Source organism: Enhydra lutris, unplaced genomic scaffold, assembly GCF_002288905.1.
Source record: "Enhydra lutris kenyoni isolate GAN:26980312 unplaced genomic scaffold, ASM228890v2 scaffoldscaffold62, whole genome shotgun sequence".
Taxonomy (NCBI): Eukaryota; Metazoa; Chordata; class Mammalia; order Carnivora; family Mustelidae; genus Enhydra; species Enhydra lutris.
The window spans coordinates 3,728,615-3,743,352 of NW_019154146.1; the positions used below are offsets into that span (position 1 = coordinate 3,728,615).

Consider the following 14,738-nt stretch of genomic DNA (forward strand, 5'->3'; position numbering starts at 1 on the left):
GGGGCCGTCTCCAAGTCCAGACCACAGTGGAAATTGACCCGGTTTAGTTAATGACTTAAACACATTATTCTATAACTGACCAGTTGGTTTAATCGGTCACCTAGCACACTTCTGTTGCATCTAGAAACTAAAGCCTTCTTTGTTCTTTAAATGGCAGTTTCTGTCACTTAAATGAACAGAGTGACATTTAACTGGTAGAGGCTTGCTTGCTCAATCTTTTATCACAATCTGAACATCTACAAGGAGCACTGTCACCAAACTTTTAAGAATCAAGCTTAACATTCAAAACTTGGTCTTTTTTTTAGACATTTGCACCCCTTTTGCTTATGTATCTTGTTTAAATATTTTCCACATCATAATACGAAGTTGGTAGTGACAACACTGTAGTAATACACTATTCCTTATTAATTATGAATTGCTATTCATTGGCCTGTCACATCCAAGAGCCATGCAGGTGTGCAAGAACAGGAGCGAGAACAGGTCCCAAAGCAGTCCTCACCGCTGCCTGCCGCAGAGCACTCCCCATTCTGGGGCCCTACGGTGACGGATCCTGTACTCCACACTCACAGAACTCCGAATTAGAGCCACTATTTAGATTTTTTATTTTTACTTGTTTTATTTTTGGTTTCTTGGTTTCTTAGACCTCAGTCAGTCTGGTCAGGTAATTTCTCTTGCGGAAGGTGCAGGTGTTCCTTCCCAGGGCTGATACCGATCTCATCTTGGAGACAATAACTTGAAGTTTGTGTTGACAAGCGTGGGAGAACCAGGGGGATCTGCTGGGCTGCAGCTCTCTCAGTTGGCCAGTTAATGTCAGCCGTTGATGTAAGGGCCTGCCTCTTAGCGATCTGACCGGAGATAGCAGACCAGGGAAACCAAGCATAAATCATGACATGCATTCTGACACTCTCTGCTTACAACAGTCCAATTTGTTCTGGGCATGTTGTTCAAACCACAGGAAAACCAGGACAAAGCAAGCTTGCTCGCTTTTTGGCATTTTAAGAAAGTTAATTCTCTTTTGTGTCAACTGTCTTTTTTTTTTTTCCCTTAAGTTTGAGCTTTATTTCAGTAATAGTCATTTCCTATAATATTGAAAATGTGATATTATGGAAATTATTTTTAAGCTATTGAAATCTGTAGATTTTGTGGGCTCTAGAGCTCTTAACTAATTTTGAAATGAGTGCATGTACTTTGGTGATATTGTAATTGGAAAAGTATTTACAAAATAAGAATGTATTTATAAAAGAAAGTGCTGATATTAGATATCTAAACATAATTAAATGTAATCAAATAATGCTTGTATTTTGATTGTTCTTAAATTTAACAAATTAGAGAAGCAAAGATACTAGGAGTTTTAAATTGTGTTATTTTTATATAGTGCTTGTGTTACAAAAGCCTTAAGGTCCCAGTACTGCATAGTATCTCAAATCAGACATAACCTCTAAGTTTGGTTATATGCGTGGTAGAAAATACACCGGTGTAGACCCGTATTCTTGCTTTTATGGTGCCACTAACTTTTTAGGAATGTTGGCAGGTTACTGAACCCTTATGGGCTTCTGTTCACACAGTGAGAATTAATTAAGAAAATTTATGTTGAGGGGGTCTGTCTGGCTTAGTCATTAGAGCATGGGACTCTTGATCTCTGGGTCATGAGTTCAAGCCCCACGTTGGGCATGGATAAATTAATTAATTAAGTAATTTAAAGAAAATTTATGTTGAAGCATCCTGTAAATTATAAGGTACTTTGCAAATATAAAAGATTATTATTGGTCAGTAGAGGAGAGTGTTAGTTAATTTCTCAATTTCAGTTTATGATCAAGTATAACTTAATATATTGTGGATTAGATCTTTTTAAATAAGCTTCTGAAGTGATTACTGTGCAGTGTTTCTCTGCTTTACCTTTACATTTATATAAGAGGATTTTGAATATGTACATGTAAAATTAATGCAAGTATTTAAAACAAAACAATGCTTTTTTCATAATATATTTAGTGGTAGTGAAACGTTTCAAGTTATTTCACAACATCTGTATTTTAATTGGCATGTCCCTCTCTTTTATATCTGCAGATTTTCAATTGAGAAAGGAATTGCTGGTCAGGTAGCAAGAACAGGGGAAGTCCTGAACATTCCAGATGCCTATGCAGACCCACGCTTCAACAGGTAAGAAATCGTTTACGCCCCGTCAGCCTCTCCTGTCCATCTGCTGCAGCCTCTGTGCTCCCCACGTGCCAGTGCCGTTGGCGTCTTACCCTGGGCGCCCTGTTATACTTTCTTTAAACCAACTCTGTTGTCAGTACTCAGTGTTTCCAGATTCTTATAAAATGACAGACTCTAAACCATTAATGAGATCCAGCTATAAGACATTAAAATGTCACAAAACCATTTCTACAAGAAGAGTTTAAGTTTGCAAGGCTGTCTTTGTTTTCATTGTAGTGTTAGTCATTCTGTCCTGGGCGCGGCCTCCATCAGACCGTACCCCGCAGGCAGTCACAGTGACTGGTAGAAGTGCCTCCTTGCGAGTTCCAGCTGTGTCCCTACTTAGCTCTAGAGCGACCTGGAGTGAGTTACGAAATCTCACAGAGCTTCTGTCACCTCATGTTCAAGATGGTACAGAATTGCCCGTTTTATAGGGTGCTCTCTGTTTTGTTTTGTTTTGTTGGTTTTGGTTTTGGTAAGATTAGAGAAAATACTCATAAGAGATCTGGCAACTTTGCCTGATACAAAGTGGGATCTCCATAAATTGCTGCTTTTACTGGATATTATTAAAATTGGATATTAGATGGCATGTAAAGATTTTCTGTCTTGTTTTGAGCTTCTTTGGAGAACTAGAAACCAAATTATGTAATCTGATTTTTATAAATCTCAAAATTACAATTTTGTCTGAAGACTGATGCTGTGACTGGTAGGGAGTAACAGTTCAGATACTTTGACAGTAGAGTTCTCTTACTTCAAACATTTGATTACTTTAAAAGGCGATTAAATAGCATAAACAATAAGTATTTTCAGAAATTTGATCAGTGTCAAATATGTGCAACTTGTAATGTAAACACAGTTAAACACCCCCGTTTTTTCCAAAAAAACCAAACGTGTTTTTTAGGGTTCAAATACTGAAAATATTTATATATCCTTATTTAAAACTGTTATGTAAAAATTTTATGGATCAATTTTTAAGAACGTGAAAAGGTAAGCAACAGATGGTGAGAAAATATTTGCAAAACGTGTATCTGACAAAATACTTGCATCCAGAGGATGTAAACAACTCTTTGCACATAATAAGATAACCTAATTTAATAAATAGGACCCAGCATTTTAACAGACATTTCACAGAAGATGGTGCATGAATAGCCATTAAACACACGAGCAGATGTTTGATGTGGGGGAAGCAGAAATATGACATGAGACCTCAGTACACAACAATTTGAGTGGATACAGTTTGAGAAAGTGGCCTTAGCCAGGTGCTGAGTGGCTCAGGGTCGTGGGATCAAGCCCCACATCAGGCTTCGCTCTGAGTTTGCATGTGCTTGGGATTCTCTCTCTCTTTCCCCCTGCCAATCCCCTCCCCCAATAGATAAATCTTAAAAAATCTGAAAGTGGCATCAGCAGGTGTTGGCAAGGATGTGGAGACACTTGGGCTCACACACTCTGCTGACGGGAGTGTGTAATGGTACAACCGCTTTGGAAAATGGCTGCACAGTTTCTTGTAGAGCTAAGCGTACGCTTACTGTGCTGCATCAGCCTCACACGTGGGTACCAAGAAAAACGACATCTGTCCACACAAAACTTTGTATGCAGATCTCCACAACATCATTATTCACAGTTGCCAAAAAACTGGCTGTTAACAAAGCAATACCCTCCATGAGCCGGTGAGTCGGTAAATAACATGTGGTCTGCCTGTGCCCCGGAGTAGCCCTGTACAGGGGAGAGGGCTGAGCCACTGACACCCACCACCGGATCCGTGCATCTCAGAGCGGTTCAAGGAGCACGAATGACAGCATCTCAGTCACTGCCCTCAGGTACATGGTTGTGTCTGTGGAACTGAGTCTTGTTTGCCAAAAATATTTTCTCTAAACCAGGAGTCAGCAAAATGTTCTATTAAGGATCAGATAGTAAGTATTTGAGGCCATAACATCTCTCTCTTTTTTTTTTTAAGATTTTATTTATTTATTTGCAGACAGAGATCACAAGTAGGCAGAGAGGCAGGCAGAGAGAGGAGGGGGAAGCAGGCTCCCTGCTGAGCAGAGAGCCCGATGCGGGGCTCGATCCCAGGACCCTGGGATCATGACCTGAGCCGAAGGCAGAGGCTTTAACCCACTGAGCCACCCAGGTGACCTGGGGCCATAACATTTCTTGTCACAAGTTCTCAGCCGTCGTAGGCTGGCAGCAGTCCGTTCAAGGATGGCGGCCATGTATTCCGTTCAGACCATTCACAGAACAAGAACAGTGTGTGTGTCGTGTGCATTGCAGCTCTCATAACATAGGACCAAGTTCGAAGGAACATGTGACTTTACCAAATTTATCATATCCGTCCCCTGCATCCGATGTGTGTGTGTTTTTTTTTTTTTTTTAATTTTATTCATTTGACAGAGAGAAAGCCAGAGGGAACACAAGCAGGGGGAGTGGGAGAGGGAGAAGCAAGCTTCCCGCAGAGCAGGGAGCCTGATGCGGGGCTCGATCCCACGACCCTGGGATCATGACCTGAGCCGAAGGCAGATGTTTAACGGCTGAGCCACCCAGGTGCCCCCGATGTGTGTTTTCTTAACCATGCCGTGCATACGCGAAACTGAACGACAAGCTGAAAGTCTCCGAGAGGCTGTTCTGGAAAACTCTTGAAAACAAAAGAACAAATTGGTTAGAATATTTTCGAAGAGATTTTAACGAAACACTTTCAAATGTCACATAGTCCTTGAACTTAGAAGCTGGGCAGCCCCATTACGATTATCTGTAAGAGAAGCGCATAAACTGAGAAACCGAGTTGAGATTTATGGCAGAATGTGCAGCTTATTCTCTCCTGTGCTTGTGCGCTGCCACGTGGCCTTGCCCGTGGCGCAGGGAAGTGGACCTGTACACGGGGTACACGACCCGGAATATCCTGTGCATGCCCATCGTGAGCCGAGGCAGCGTGATCGGCGTGGTGCAGATGGTGAACAAGATCAGCGGCAGTGCCTTCTCGAAGACGGACGAGAACAACTTCAAGATGTTCGCTGTCTTCTGCGCTTTAGCCTTACACTGTGCCAACGTGAGTGACGCTTCCTTAAAGGGCTTTTCAAATAGTCAGTATCAGCGTTAAAACTGCTTCAGTCAAGTAGGGGAAAGGACCGGGTTTTGTTTTGCTGTCTTGTTAGGTTTTCTCAGTATTTCCTTCATACGTGAGAAACGGTGATTCCGGGTTCCACATATATTAGGAAATGTCTTAAAATGCTTGGGGGAAAAAAGTCCAATATTTTAGCATTTGTTTCAAGGTGTGAATTTGTTTATAAAAAATGAGATTAATATAAAGCTAAATTGTTCAAGCAGGTTTATGTCTCATGGTGTCTACTGAAGTGAGTAAGGAAAATGGGACCTAAACCCTTATGTTTGTCGTGTGTCATCCGTTTGAGAGCCTTGTACAAAAGCGAGCAATGACTCTTGTGCGAAGACCGCCGGGGTCGCGCTCTAGGAGTCCGCTCACTTGACCCTCATGGCGCGTCTGTCCTGGTCCCTGCGTCCTACGTGAAGTTCCACTTGTCTTACAGGGTCCCACTTTAAAATAGTTGCATGAAACATCAGTGTTCTGTATACGCTAGTATCCTTCACTGATATTACTATTTTTTAAAAAGTCAGGGATAATTTTATTCACCTTTTTTTTTTTTTAAAGCTAAACCAACCTAAATGGGAGTTAATACTTTACTAGTGTAGAAAAATGGCCTTTTTGGAAATAGAACCTCAAGTTCCACAGGAGCAGCCACACAGCTGATGGAAGTGGCTGAAGGATGATTAGGAACAAAAATGGCAAACAGGATGCGCGGGCGACGAGGGTTAACGGGTTGCACTTGGGCTGGCGCTGCTCCGTGAGCTCGCCGCTCCTCCCGCTGGCCACCATGGACCTCCCCGCCCCCCCTCCGGGGCCCTTTCCTGCTGCTTGGTTCCTCTGAAACACATGCACGCAGTTGTCCGATGCGTTCTGCTTCAGACATTCTCTGTACCTGTGTTTCTCCCCATAAATAAAAATATTGACAGCTTACATAATTGTTTCGTTTGAAAGTTGCGCAGAATATAATTTCAAATATATCCTGAATATTGATATTCATCGATTTTTGAGTGTGTCCAATGGAATCTACTATAGCTGCTGAGAGCCAGTATAGTCCATGTAAGACTACAACAGCGGGCTCTCATGACTGGAAATCACAGCGTCTTTGTTTCCTCTCTCTGAACATGTATCTCTGTGAACCCACACAAGTTTGATCTAATGTAATGTATTTTATTCTTAAGAGTGTCTTATTAATTAAGATAATCTAAGACATGAATAATAAGTGTCAAAAATTAGTTTTGCCTCATGGTAGTGTATTTTATATTATTATTAGGATACAAGTGCTCAAAGCAACCATGTTGGGAAATTTTGATGAGTAATGATCAAAAACAAAAAATACAAATTATTGGATGTATTATATCCTAATGAGATGTCTGTGGCTTAAAATAAAAAGCTAATATACCCATGCATGCATTTTACCTACTTTAGAATGAAACTAAGTTTAGTGTAAGTTTTTACACTGTTTTGAAAGAACTTCAGACAGAAAGCAAAGTTGTAAAAATAATGCAAAGATTCCCTTAGAGCCTCCCCATGCTCCCCAATACAGAAATGCTAACCTTGTTAGGCCGATGCTCCTCCTCCTGTCTCTCCCGGCCTCGCTCACAGCTGCCGTGTTCCTCTGAGCCATTTGGGAGCAGGTTTTACACAAAAGCTCTCATAACCCCTGAGTCCTTTGGCTTGTGTTTTCTAGAGACAGGCTTGTCATCTTGCTCCCCACTGCATGATTTAAGAGTCCAGAAGCTCACGCTGGCACTTAGTGCGTGAGGCTGCCCGAAGCGGCCCCGTAGACCGGGCGCTTAGAGAACAGAAGTTATTTTGCCGCAGTCCTTGCAGCTAAAGTCCAGGATGGCCGTGGGTTTGATTTCTTCTGAGGCCTCTCCCCTCAGTCTATAGATGGCCTTCCTCTGTCCCCCCGTGTCGTCATACGGTCTTCCCTGTGTGTGTGTCTGTGTCCTCACCCCCCTCCTTGTAAGGATGCTTGTCATACGGTCTTCCCTGTGTGTGTGTCTGTGTCCTCACCCCCCTCCTTGTAAGGATGCGGGCCCACCCTGCTGACCTCATTTTACCTTAATTCATTCCTTCAAGGCCCTGTGTCCAAATGTGTTACGTTCTGAGGTACTGGGGCTTCAAGGTTTCAACATAAAGTTTGGAGGAACATTGCTCAGCCAAATGGCACAAGGAACCGTTAGCTAAACTGTGAAGTTCTTTAGTGTCCTTTAATCTGGAACCATTCCTGACTCCTGGCCTTGCATGACCTGAGTATTTCTGAAGTGCATAGGCCAGTTATTTTATAGAACGCTTCTCAATTTGGATTTGTAGGTACTTCCGCATGATTATATTAGGTTGTAATTTTGACAGGAATATGGAGGAATGATGTGTTCCCGTTGAGTCCCGTTAGCAGGCACACGTTCTTTCACTGGTGATGGCTTCATCACTTGGTTCAGGCGGTGTCTGCCAGGTTTCTCCTCTGAAACGCTTTCCCTCCTTTTCTCGTTATTTGGAAGAGAGTTTTCCATAAGCCTCTGCCATCATTCTCTTCTCTCTTCCCCAGACATATATCCTGTCTCAGCCCATACAACTCCTTCTGGCTGTCTCCCTTCCATCTTCGGAACTTTATTCTTTGACACTGAGGAATTGGATTCCCACTATTCAGCAACAATGTTATTCCTACTCATTGAGGAATTTTTGAGGAAGCCCTAAGAATTAGATTCCCGCTATTCAGCAACAATGTAATAATAACAATGTTATTCCTACTCATTGAGGAATTTTTCAGGAAGTCCCTAAGAATTGCCTTCATTAATGAGTAAATAGCAGAAAGAATTTTATTATAGCAATTTCTCTCAGTTTAAACTCCACCTGAGCTAAGAGGCCAAGAAGTACCGATAACTCCATCATTAAAGGTTATTTCAAAATGATCTGTCAGCTGAAGATTTATTTAGATTCACCACCATCGATATTTTATGAAAACTTCAGAATCTGCTATTAGACCTCATTAATACCGTATTTCATATTTTCCTATGTTTCAAGAGGTTTTGTGTTTAAGCAATTTGAGGAAGGGTTATTTTAAAAAGGGAGGGGGACAAAAGTCATTTTTTAGATCAGAGTATGTGTGAAAGTTAAGGAGGTAGAAGTCGGTCCTCTTAAAATCTGTCTAGGTTTCCCTGTGTCTCTTGAAGAATGTGTCACTGTCCGTGAACTTGAGTTAACTCAGCTGTGTCATTAGAGGAACTGGCTGCGAGGGTCCAGAGCTCTTCTAACCTGCTGGGTGTTGCATCACAAAACCTGGATGCAAACATGATTAAATGTTTAGACCAAACTAAACCCAAATTTAAAGAAGAAAAATAACATCCCTGGGAAGTCATGAATAAGTTAAGAGGAATTCTGTCTTTGCATTTGTAGCCTGGTCCAGGTTCAGGTGGGGAGTTGTACACCAGCTGGCCCACACAGTTCAGTTACGGAGGTGGTTTGAAGTGGACTTCTATTTCCATCGTGCTCCCCACGCATTTGCTGTGTGTGGCAAAGTACTTGGAATAGTTGCTGAATTCATATATTACTACACATCTCATCTTTCACAAAAAGGTAGATATTCCAAGTGTGCCCATCTTTTAGGATGACAAAGTACAGTCAATAAATATTTCATTATTTGGAAGACAGATTCAAATAAATAGTATTTAATCTGACTTTGGCATCGCAAGTCACATTCACACTGAATAAGAAAACAGCTGCTTTTCCAAGTAAACGCATCCTGCGAAGAGAGCACATGGGAAACAGATGTCTGCAAGTATTCTTGTCACCGTCGTATTGTCACGTGACTCCCACATCCACGTGTTCACAGGCTTTACAGAGCACTTCTAAGCAGCTTTCCTGAGGTTTATAAGTACGCGATGCACTGCGTGTGTCCCGAGTGTCCAGCGTGACAAGTGCCCATACACACAGCCCAAGGAAACCGTCACTGCCACCAAGTCACGACACATCCACTGTGTTACGTGTTTCTGGGTGCCCCTGGAAACCTCCCTCACGACCCTTCCCATCTTTACCCCCAGCCCCCCATTTCAGGTAACCACAGATCTGCTTTTTGTTACCATAGTAAATTACTTCGCATTTTTCTGGAGTTATTTTATATAAATGGAATCCTAAAATCAGTATTTCTTTTTGTCTTGGGTTCTTTAACTCAGCACAACTATTTCGAGATTCACTGATGGCATCGCATGTATGAATAGTTCATTCCTTTTTATTATTGAATGTTCGTTGAGTAGAGATGCTGTAAACTACTCAGTCACGGGGGATGGGCATCTGAGTCATTTCTAGGTTTTGGCTATTACAGATAAAGCTGCAGTGGGCATCTGTGCACGAGTGTTTGTAAGTGTGACTCTCGTCTCCATTGAGTAGATGCCTAGGCCTGGACTGGCTGGTCAGGTGTGAGGGCCGTTTGGAAGACTGCCAAACTGTTTTGCAAAGCAGCTGAGCCCCTGGTACATTCCCAGCACACCTGTGTGCGTCTGGTTCCTCCGCATTTGCCATCTCTGTGTCTTCTTTGGTAAAGTGTCTTCTCAAATTGCTCTTTTTTGTTTACAACTGTTTGTTTTCTTACTGAGTTTTAATAGTCCTTCATATGTTCTCGACACAAGGTATTTATCAGATAAGTTATTGCAAATATTTGTTCCCGGTGTTTGGCTTGGCTTGTCATTCTCTTAACAGTTTCTTTCTGAGAGCAGTTATTAATCTTGAAGAAGTCCAATTGGGATTTTTTTTCTGTTTTATTTTATTTTATTTTATTTCTTTTTAGTGTTCCAAAATTCATTGTTTATGCACCACACCCAGTGCTCCATGCAATACATGCCCTCCTTAATAACCACCACCAGGCTCACCCAACCCCCCACCGTCCTCCCCTCCAAAACCCTCAGTTTGTTTCTCAGAGTCCACAGTCTCTCATGGTTCTTCTCCCCCTCCGATTTCCCCCATCTCACTTCTCCTCTCCATCTCCCCATGTCCTCCATGGTATTCCTTATGTTCCACAAATAAGTGAAACCGTATGATAATTGACTCTCTCTGCTTGACTTATTTCACTCAGCATAATCTCCTCCAGTCCTGTCCATGTTGATACAAAAGTTGGGTTTCATCCTTTCTGATGGAGGCATAATACTCCATAGTGTATATGGACGACATCGTCCTTATCCATTCGTCTGTTGAAGGACATCTCAGCTCTTCTCACAGTTTGGCAACTGTGGCCATTGCTGCTATGAACATTGGGGTACAGATGGCCCTTCTGTTCACTACATCTGTATCTTTGGGGCAAATACCCAGTAGTGCAATTGCAGGGTCACAGGGTAGCTCTAGTTTTAATTCTTTTCATGATCATGCTGTTAGCATTGTATCAAAGATCTATTTGCCTAACCTAAGGTCACAACTATTTTCTCCTATGTTTTCTTCTAGAAGTGTAGGTTTTACATTTAGGTCTGTGACCCATTTTGAGTAAGTTTTTGCATATAGTTGAAGGCAAGGGTCATCTTGCATTTATTTATTTGCATGTGAGTGTCAGTTGGTCCAGCACTGTTTATTACACTTGCTGTCGTTTCTCCGCCCTCTTGCCTGTACACATCTGTTGAAAACCAGCTGATGTTTAGGAACACAGTGTCCTCTTGACATATGTGCTCCTTTGTCATTTGAAATAATCCTTCGTTATCCCTGGTAATAGTCTTTACTCTGGAGTCTACTTTCTCTGGGATTAATCTAGCCACTCGGGCTTTCTTTTGACTGTTGTTAAGTGGTGTGTCCTTTCCATCATTTTACCTTATTTAGGTCTTTAATTTTTTTTTAATTTGTTTATTTTTTCCCACCATAGCACACACCCTCCCCCATGTCCATCCCCCAGCCACCCCATCCTTCCCCTACCCCTCCCCTTCAGCAACCCTCATTTTGTTTCCTGAGATTGAAATTCTCTTACGGTCTGTCTCCCTCTCTGCTTTTATCTTGTTTCATTTAGGATTCTCGTGAGCAGCATAAGCTGGGTCTTGCTTTTTTATCCCGTCAGGCAGTCTTTAACCAGGATGTTTCCACTGTCGCATCATATGTTTAAGTATAAATCCGCCATCTTGTTTTCTGTTTGTCCCATTGTTCTGTATTCCCTTTTACCTCTTTCTTCCTCTAAAATGGAATGTTTTTTATGGCTTTACTTTATGAAACAGCTTTACCTTACTAAAGTCTTCCCCATGAAGAGTTCTATGAAGTCTCATTGGTTTCGAGCCTGGTGGATGATGCCTAACTCGCTTGACAGTTCTCAGGGGAAATGGAAAGTTATGTGAATTTAAGCCAGAAATGTTAGTGGCTACGGACGACACTCTAAGTGTGATGCATAAGAATAACCAGTCCTGTATTCCATTTGGATCCACATTGTTTATGGCATGTCTTTCCCCAATAGTATAACTGAAAATCTCTGGGTATTGAAATAAATCAGACTGAACCCAGACCTTAACATCGCCATCTCACAGATTACTAAAGAAAAAACTTGACAGTTGATAACATACTTAATTAGTGCTTTAATTATAAAATAGGTAATCATTTAATAAGAATAAAAAGAATCTTGCTCAGTAATAAAATATTAAAGGTAAGTACTTTGTATTTCTATCTTTTTCTATTTCTATTTTAATATAAACAGTGGATCTGCACAGGGCACGTGCGTGCGTGTAATTGCTAAAGGACTGTTCATTTACTGGGCATGCCTCTCCCGGGTTCTTTTACTGAGGAAGGACTTCATGGTCAAACGTTGTTGAGATCCCCTGGACTAAAGGACTTTGACATCACCAAGAACTAAGATAAATACTTTTATAAAAAGAGACATAGGAAAAAAAATGTTAATTTTTTCCATGGGTTTGGGCTACGGGAACAGAACACCACAGACCGTGTGGTCTAGAAGCGGCAGACCCTGACTTCTCATGGTTCCGGGGGCCGGGGGTCTAAGCAGGAGGGGTCAGTGGATAAATACAAGGAACCTCACCATCCAGAGACGGTTGTCCGGATGCGGAAGTGATACATCTTTCAAAAGGAAGATGCCGTGTTTGTTTTTATCTTATGCGTTTTGTAACTTCAGCAGCCCACGTGGGCGTCTTCAGGGTACATGGAAGTGCAGAGTCATGAGAGTTAATGGGTAACAGCAGTGGTCTCAGCTCTAGGTCTGATTCTTGGTGACAGAACTAGTTTAAACACTCAGCTCATTTCGTCTTACCTTTTGTTCGGATCTGCTTTGCAGATGTACCACCGAATCCGCCATTCCGAGTGCATTTACCGGGTGACGATGGAGAAGCTGTCCTACCACAGCATCTGCACGGCGGAGGAGTGGCAGGACCTCATGCGTTTCAGCCTCCCCGTGCGCCTCTGCAAGGAGATCGAACTGTGAGGGCCCCGTCCTGTCTGTTTCTCCACTGGCAGGTTCCTCAGTTGGTTCGGCCTGGGGCGACATGGGTGCAGAAGGAGCGTCGCAAGCACCGTGTCACCTGTGCGGTGCCAGTGTGGCCGTGGTCCCTTCTCAGGGGACGCCACATCTCATGAGAGAGCGTGGATGTGAGGGCCACATCTCTTCGTCATTAAAAACAATCTCAACCCCATTTTGAAATGCATTAAATGTTAGTTTTCCTTGTACTTCGCTGCCTCCTTTACACCATCTGTATGGCACTTACTACTGAAAATGGCATCTGAAAGTTTTCATTTCCATATAATTCTTAAATTTGCGGACTGGATTTTAGAATTTAGTAATAGTGAGTGCAGCTTTCACACTTTGTTTTCTAACCCCGTGCTCATGGTTGTGAGCTCCTGCTAGTAGGACCCGTGACGGTTTGCGTGTTCATCCTCAGTGCAGGCCCGCACTATGGAACTCCACAATGAAGATCTGCAGGGATAGCCCAGAGCTCATATTTGCCTTAGAATCGGAAATATTAATTAACCAGGAGGCGGCCAGACTGTGGCCACTCTAATGCTGGAGGAGCCCACGGGAGCAAACCAAAGTCTGAGCCTGAAATGCCTCAAGGTTATGTGACAGACGCAGTGGGGACACACGGGTCAGACAGCCGGCTGGCCTGGCAGCCGTAGTGGGTCGGTGACGGCCCGTCTTTGCTCTGTGCGCACAGGTCTCTTCTGGCTCCTTCTGCAGAGCGCTCCTGGACACTATCGGTTTGGCACTGCCCTATTCAAGAGGATTTTTGCTCAGATAAACTCTTAAGAGTTTTTATTCACTTCAGCTTATCTTTGAATGGTTTATATATAGTATATATTTTGATATAATAAGAAATATATATATGTGGTCTTTGTAGCTAGTTTCTGGCTCACAGCTCCTAAAACCCTTGAATTTCCTTAGTGATTGGAATGAGAGAGATGTCTTTCTCATTCATCGTGAACCTCTTTCAACCACACTGGAGTTTATGCTGTTGCAGGACTACAGGAGGATGGCCTGCCCAAGGAAGCAGCCGTGTGGTTTGGGGGCTGTAATTTTCAGCCACCCTCAGACCGCCTGGGAGGGGACAGGGACTGGGGAGTGAGTTAATCACCAGTTGCCAGTGATTTAATCAAATGTTGCTATGCAGTGGAACCTCCAAAAACCCTAAAGAAGGGGTTCAGAGAGCTTTTAGGTTGGCGAACACGTTGGGTGCTGGGAGAATGGTGCCCCTGCAGAAGCGGTGAAAGTTCCTCACCCCTTCCTCCCACGTGGCTTGCCCTGTGTGTCTCTTCCATTTGCCTCTTGAGTTTTATCCCTAATAATCAACCAGCAAAAGTAAGTCAAGTGTTTCCCTGAGTTCTGTGAGCCATTCCAGTGCATTCTAAACCCGAGATGGGGTTGGTGGAAACCTCTGATTGATGGCCAGTGGTCAGAAGTATGGGTGGCCAGGACATGCGATTGGCATCTAGAGCTGGGGCTGGGGGAGCAGTCTCGTGGGACTGAGCCCTTAACCTGTATGGTCTGCACCGGCTGTGGGTAGTATCAGATGTAAATCAAATTGCAGTTGGTGTCTGCAGAGGGTTGGAGAATTGCTTGGTGTGGAAAACTCATACATTTGGTGTCAGAAGGCTAACTAGGGGAACATGGTTTCTTTTAATATTTTACCATTGTGTTTATTTGGGTTAAATGTTAGTAATTAAGTTAGCAAATGAAAAATAGGTGATAACATTGGATGTTTGTCTTTATGAAGTTTTTCCTTTGGACTTATATAGGAGATAGAGTAATTTTTAACTCTAAAAAAATTCTGTGTCCCGTTCCCCACCCCACCGCCTCCCCTGGGTCTATGAGTTGTGTAAAATGTGTAGGATTCATAATACAATTATTTTGTACTCTTTCATTGCTCTGATAACAACCACAACATCATTTGTTACAGATTGTTTAATAGAAAGTTAAGCAATGGCTTAAATATTGGGCTAAGTTCCTAAGGGAATGTGTGGAATTTCCTCTTGGAAACATTTAAATACAACA

The 14,738-nt window shown here is 42.6% G+C and overlaps 1 protein-coding gene across 2 annotated transcripts in view; it reads left to right on the top strand.

Moving 5' to 3' along the window:
* Window positions 1-14,738, top strand: part of LOC111158707 (phosphodiesterase 10A) — a 570,570-nt gene that overhangs the window by 510,349 nt on the left and 45,483 nt on the right. For both annotated transcript variants that reach the window (XM_022520920.1, XM_022520921.1), the window contains 3 exons: window positions 2,065-2,157; window positions 5,047-5,233; window positions 12,531-12,673. In XM_022520920.1, the coding sequence (XP_022376628.1) occupies window positions 2,065-2,157; window positions 5,047-5,233; window positions 12,531-12,673 (423 nt within the window). The remainder of the gene's footprint in view (window positions 1-2,064; window positions 2,158-5,046; window positions 5,234-12,530; window positions 12,674-14,738) is intronic.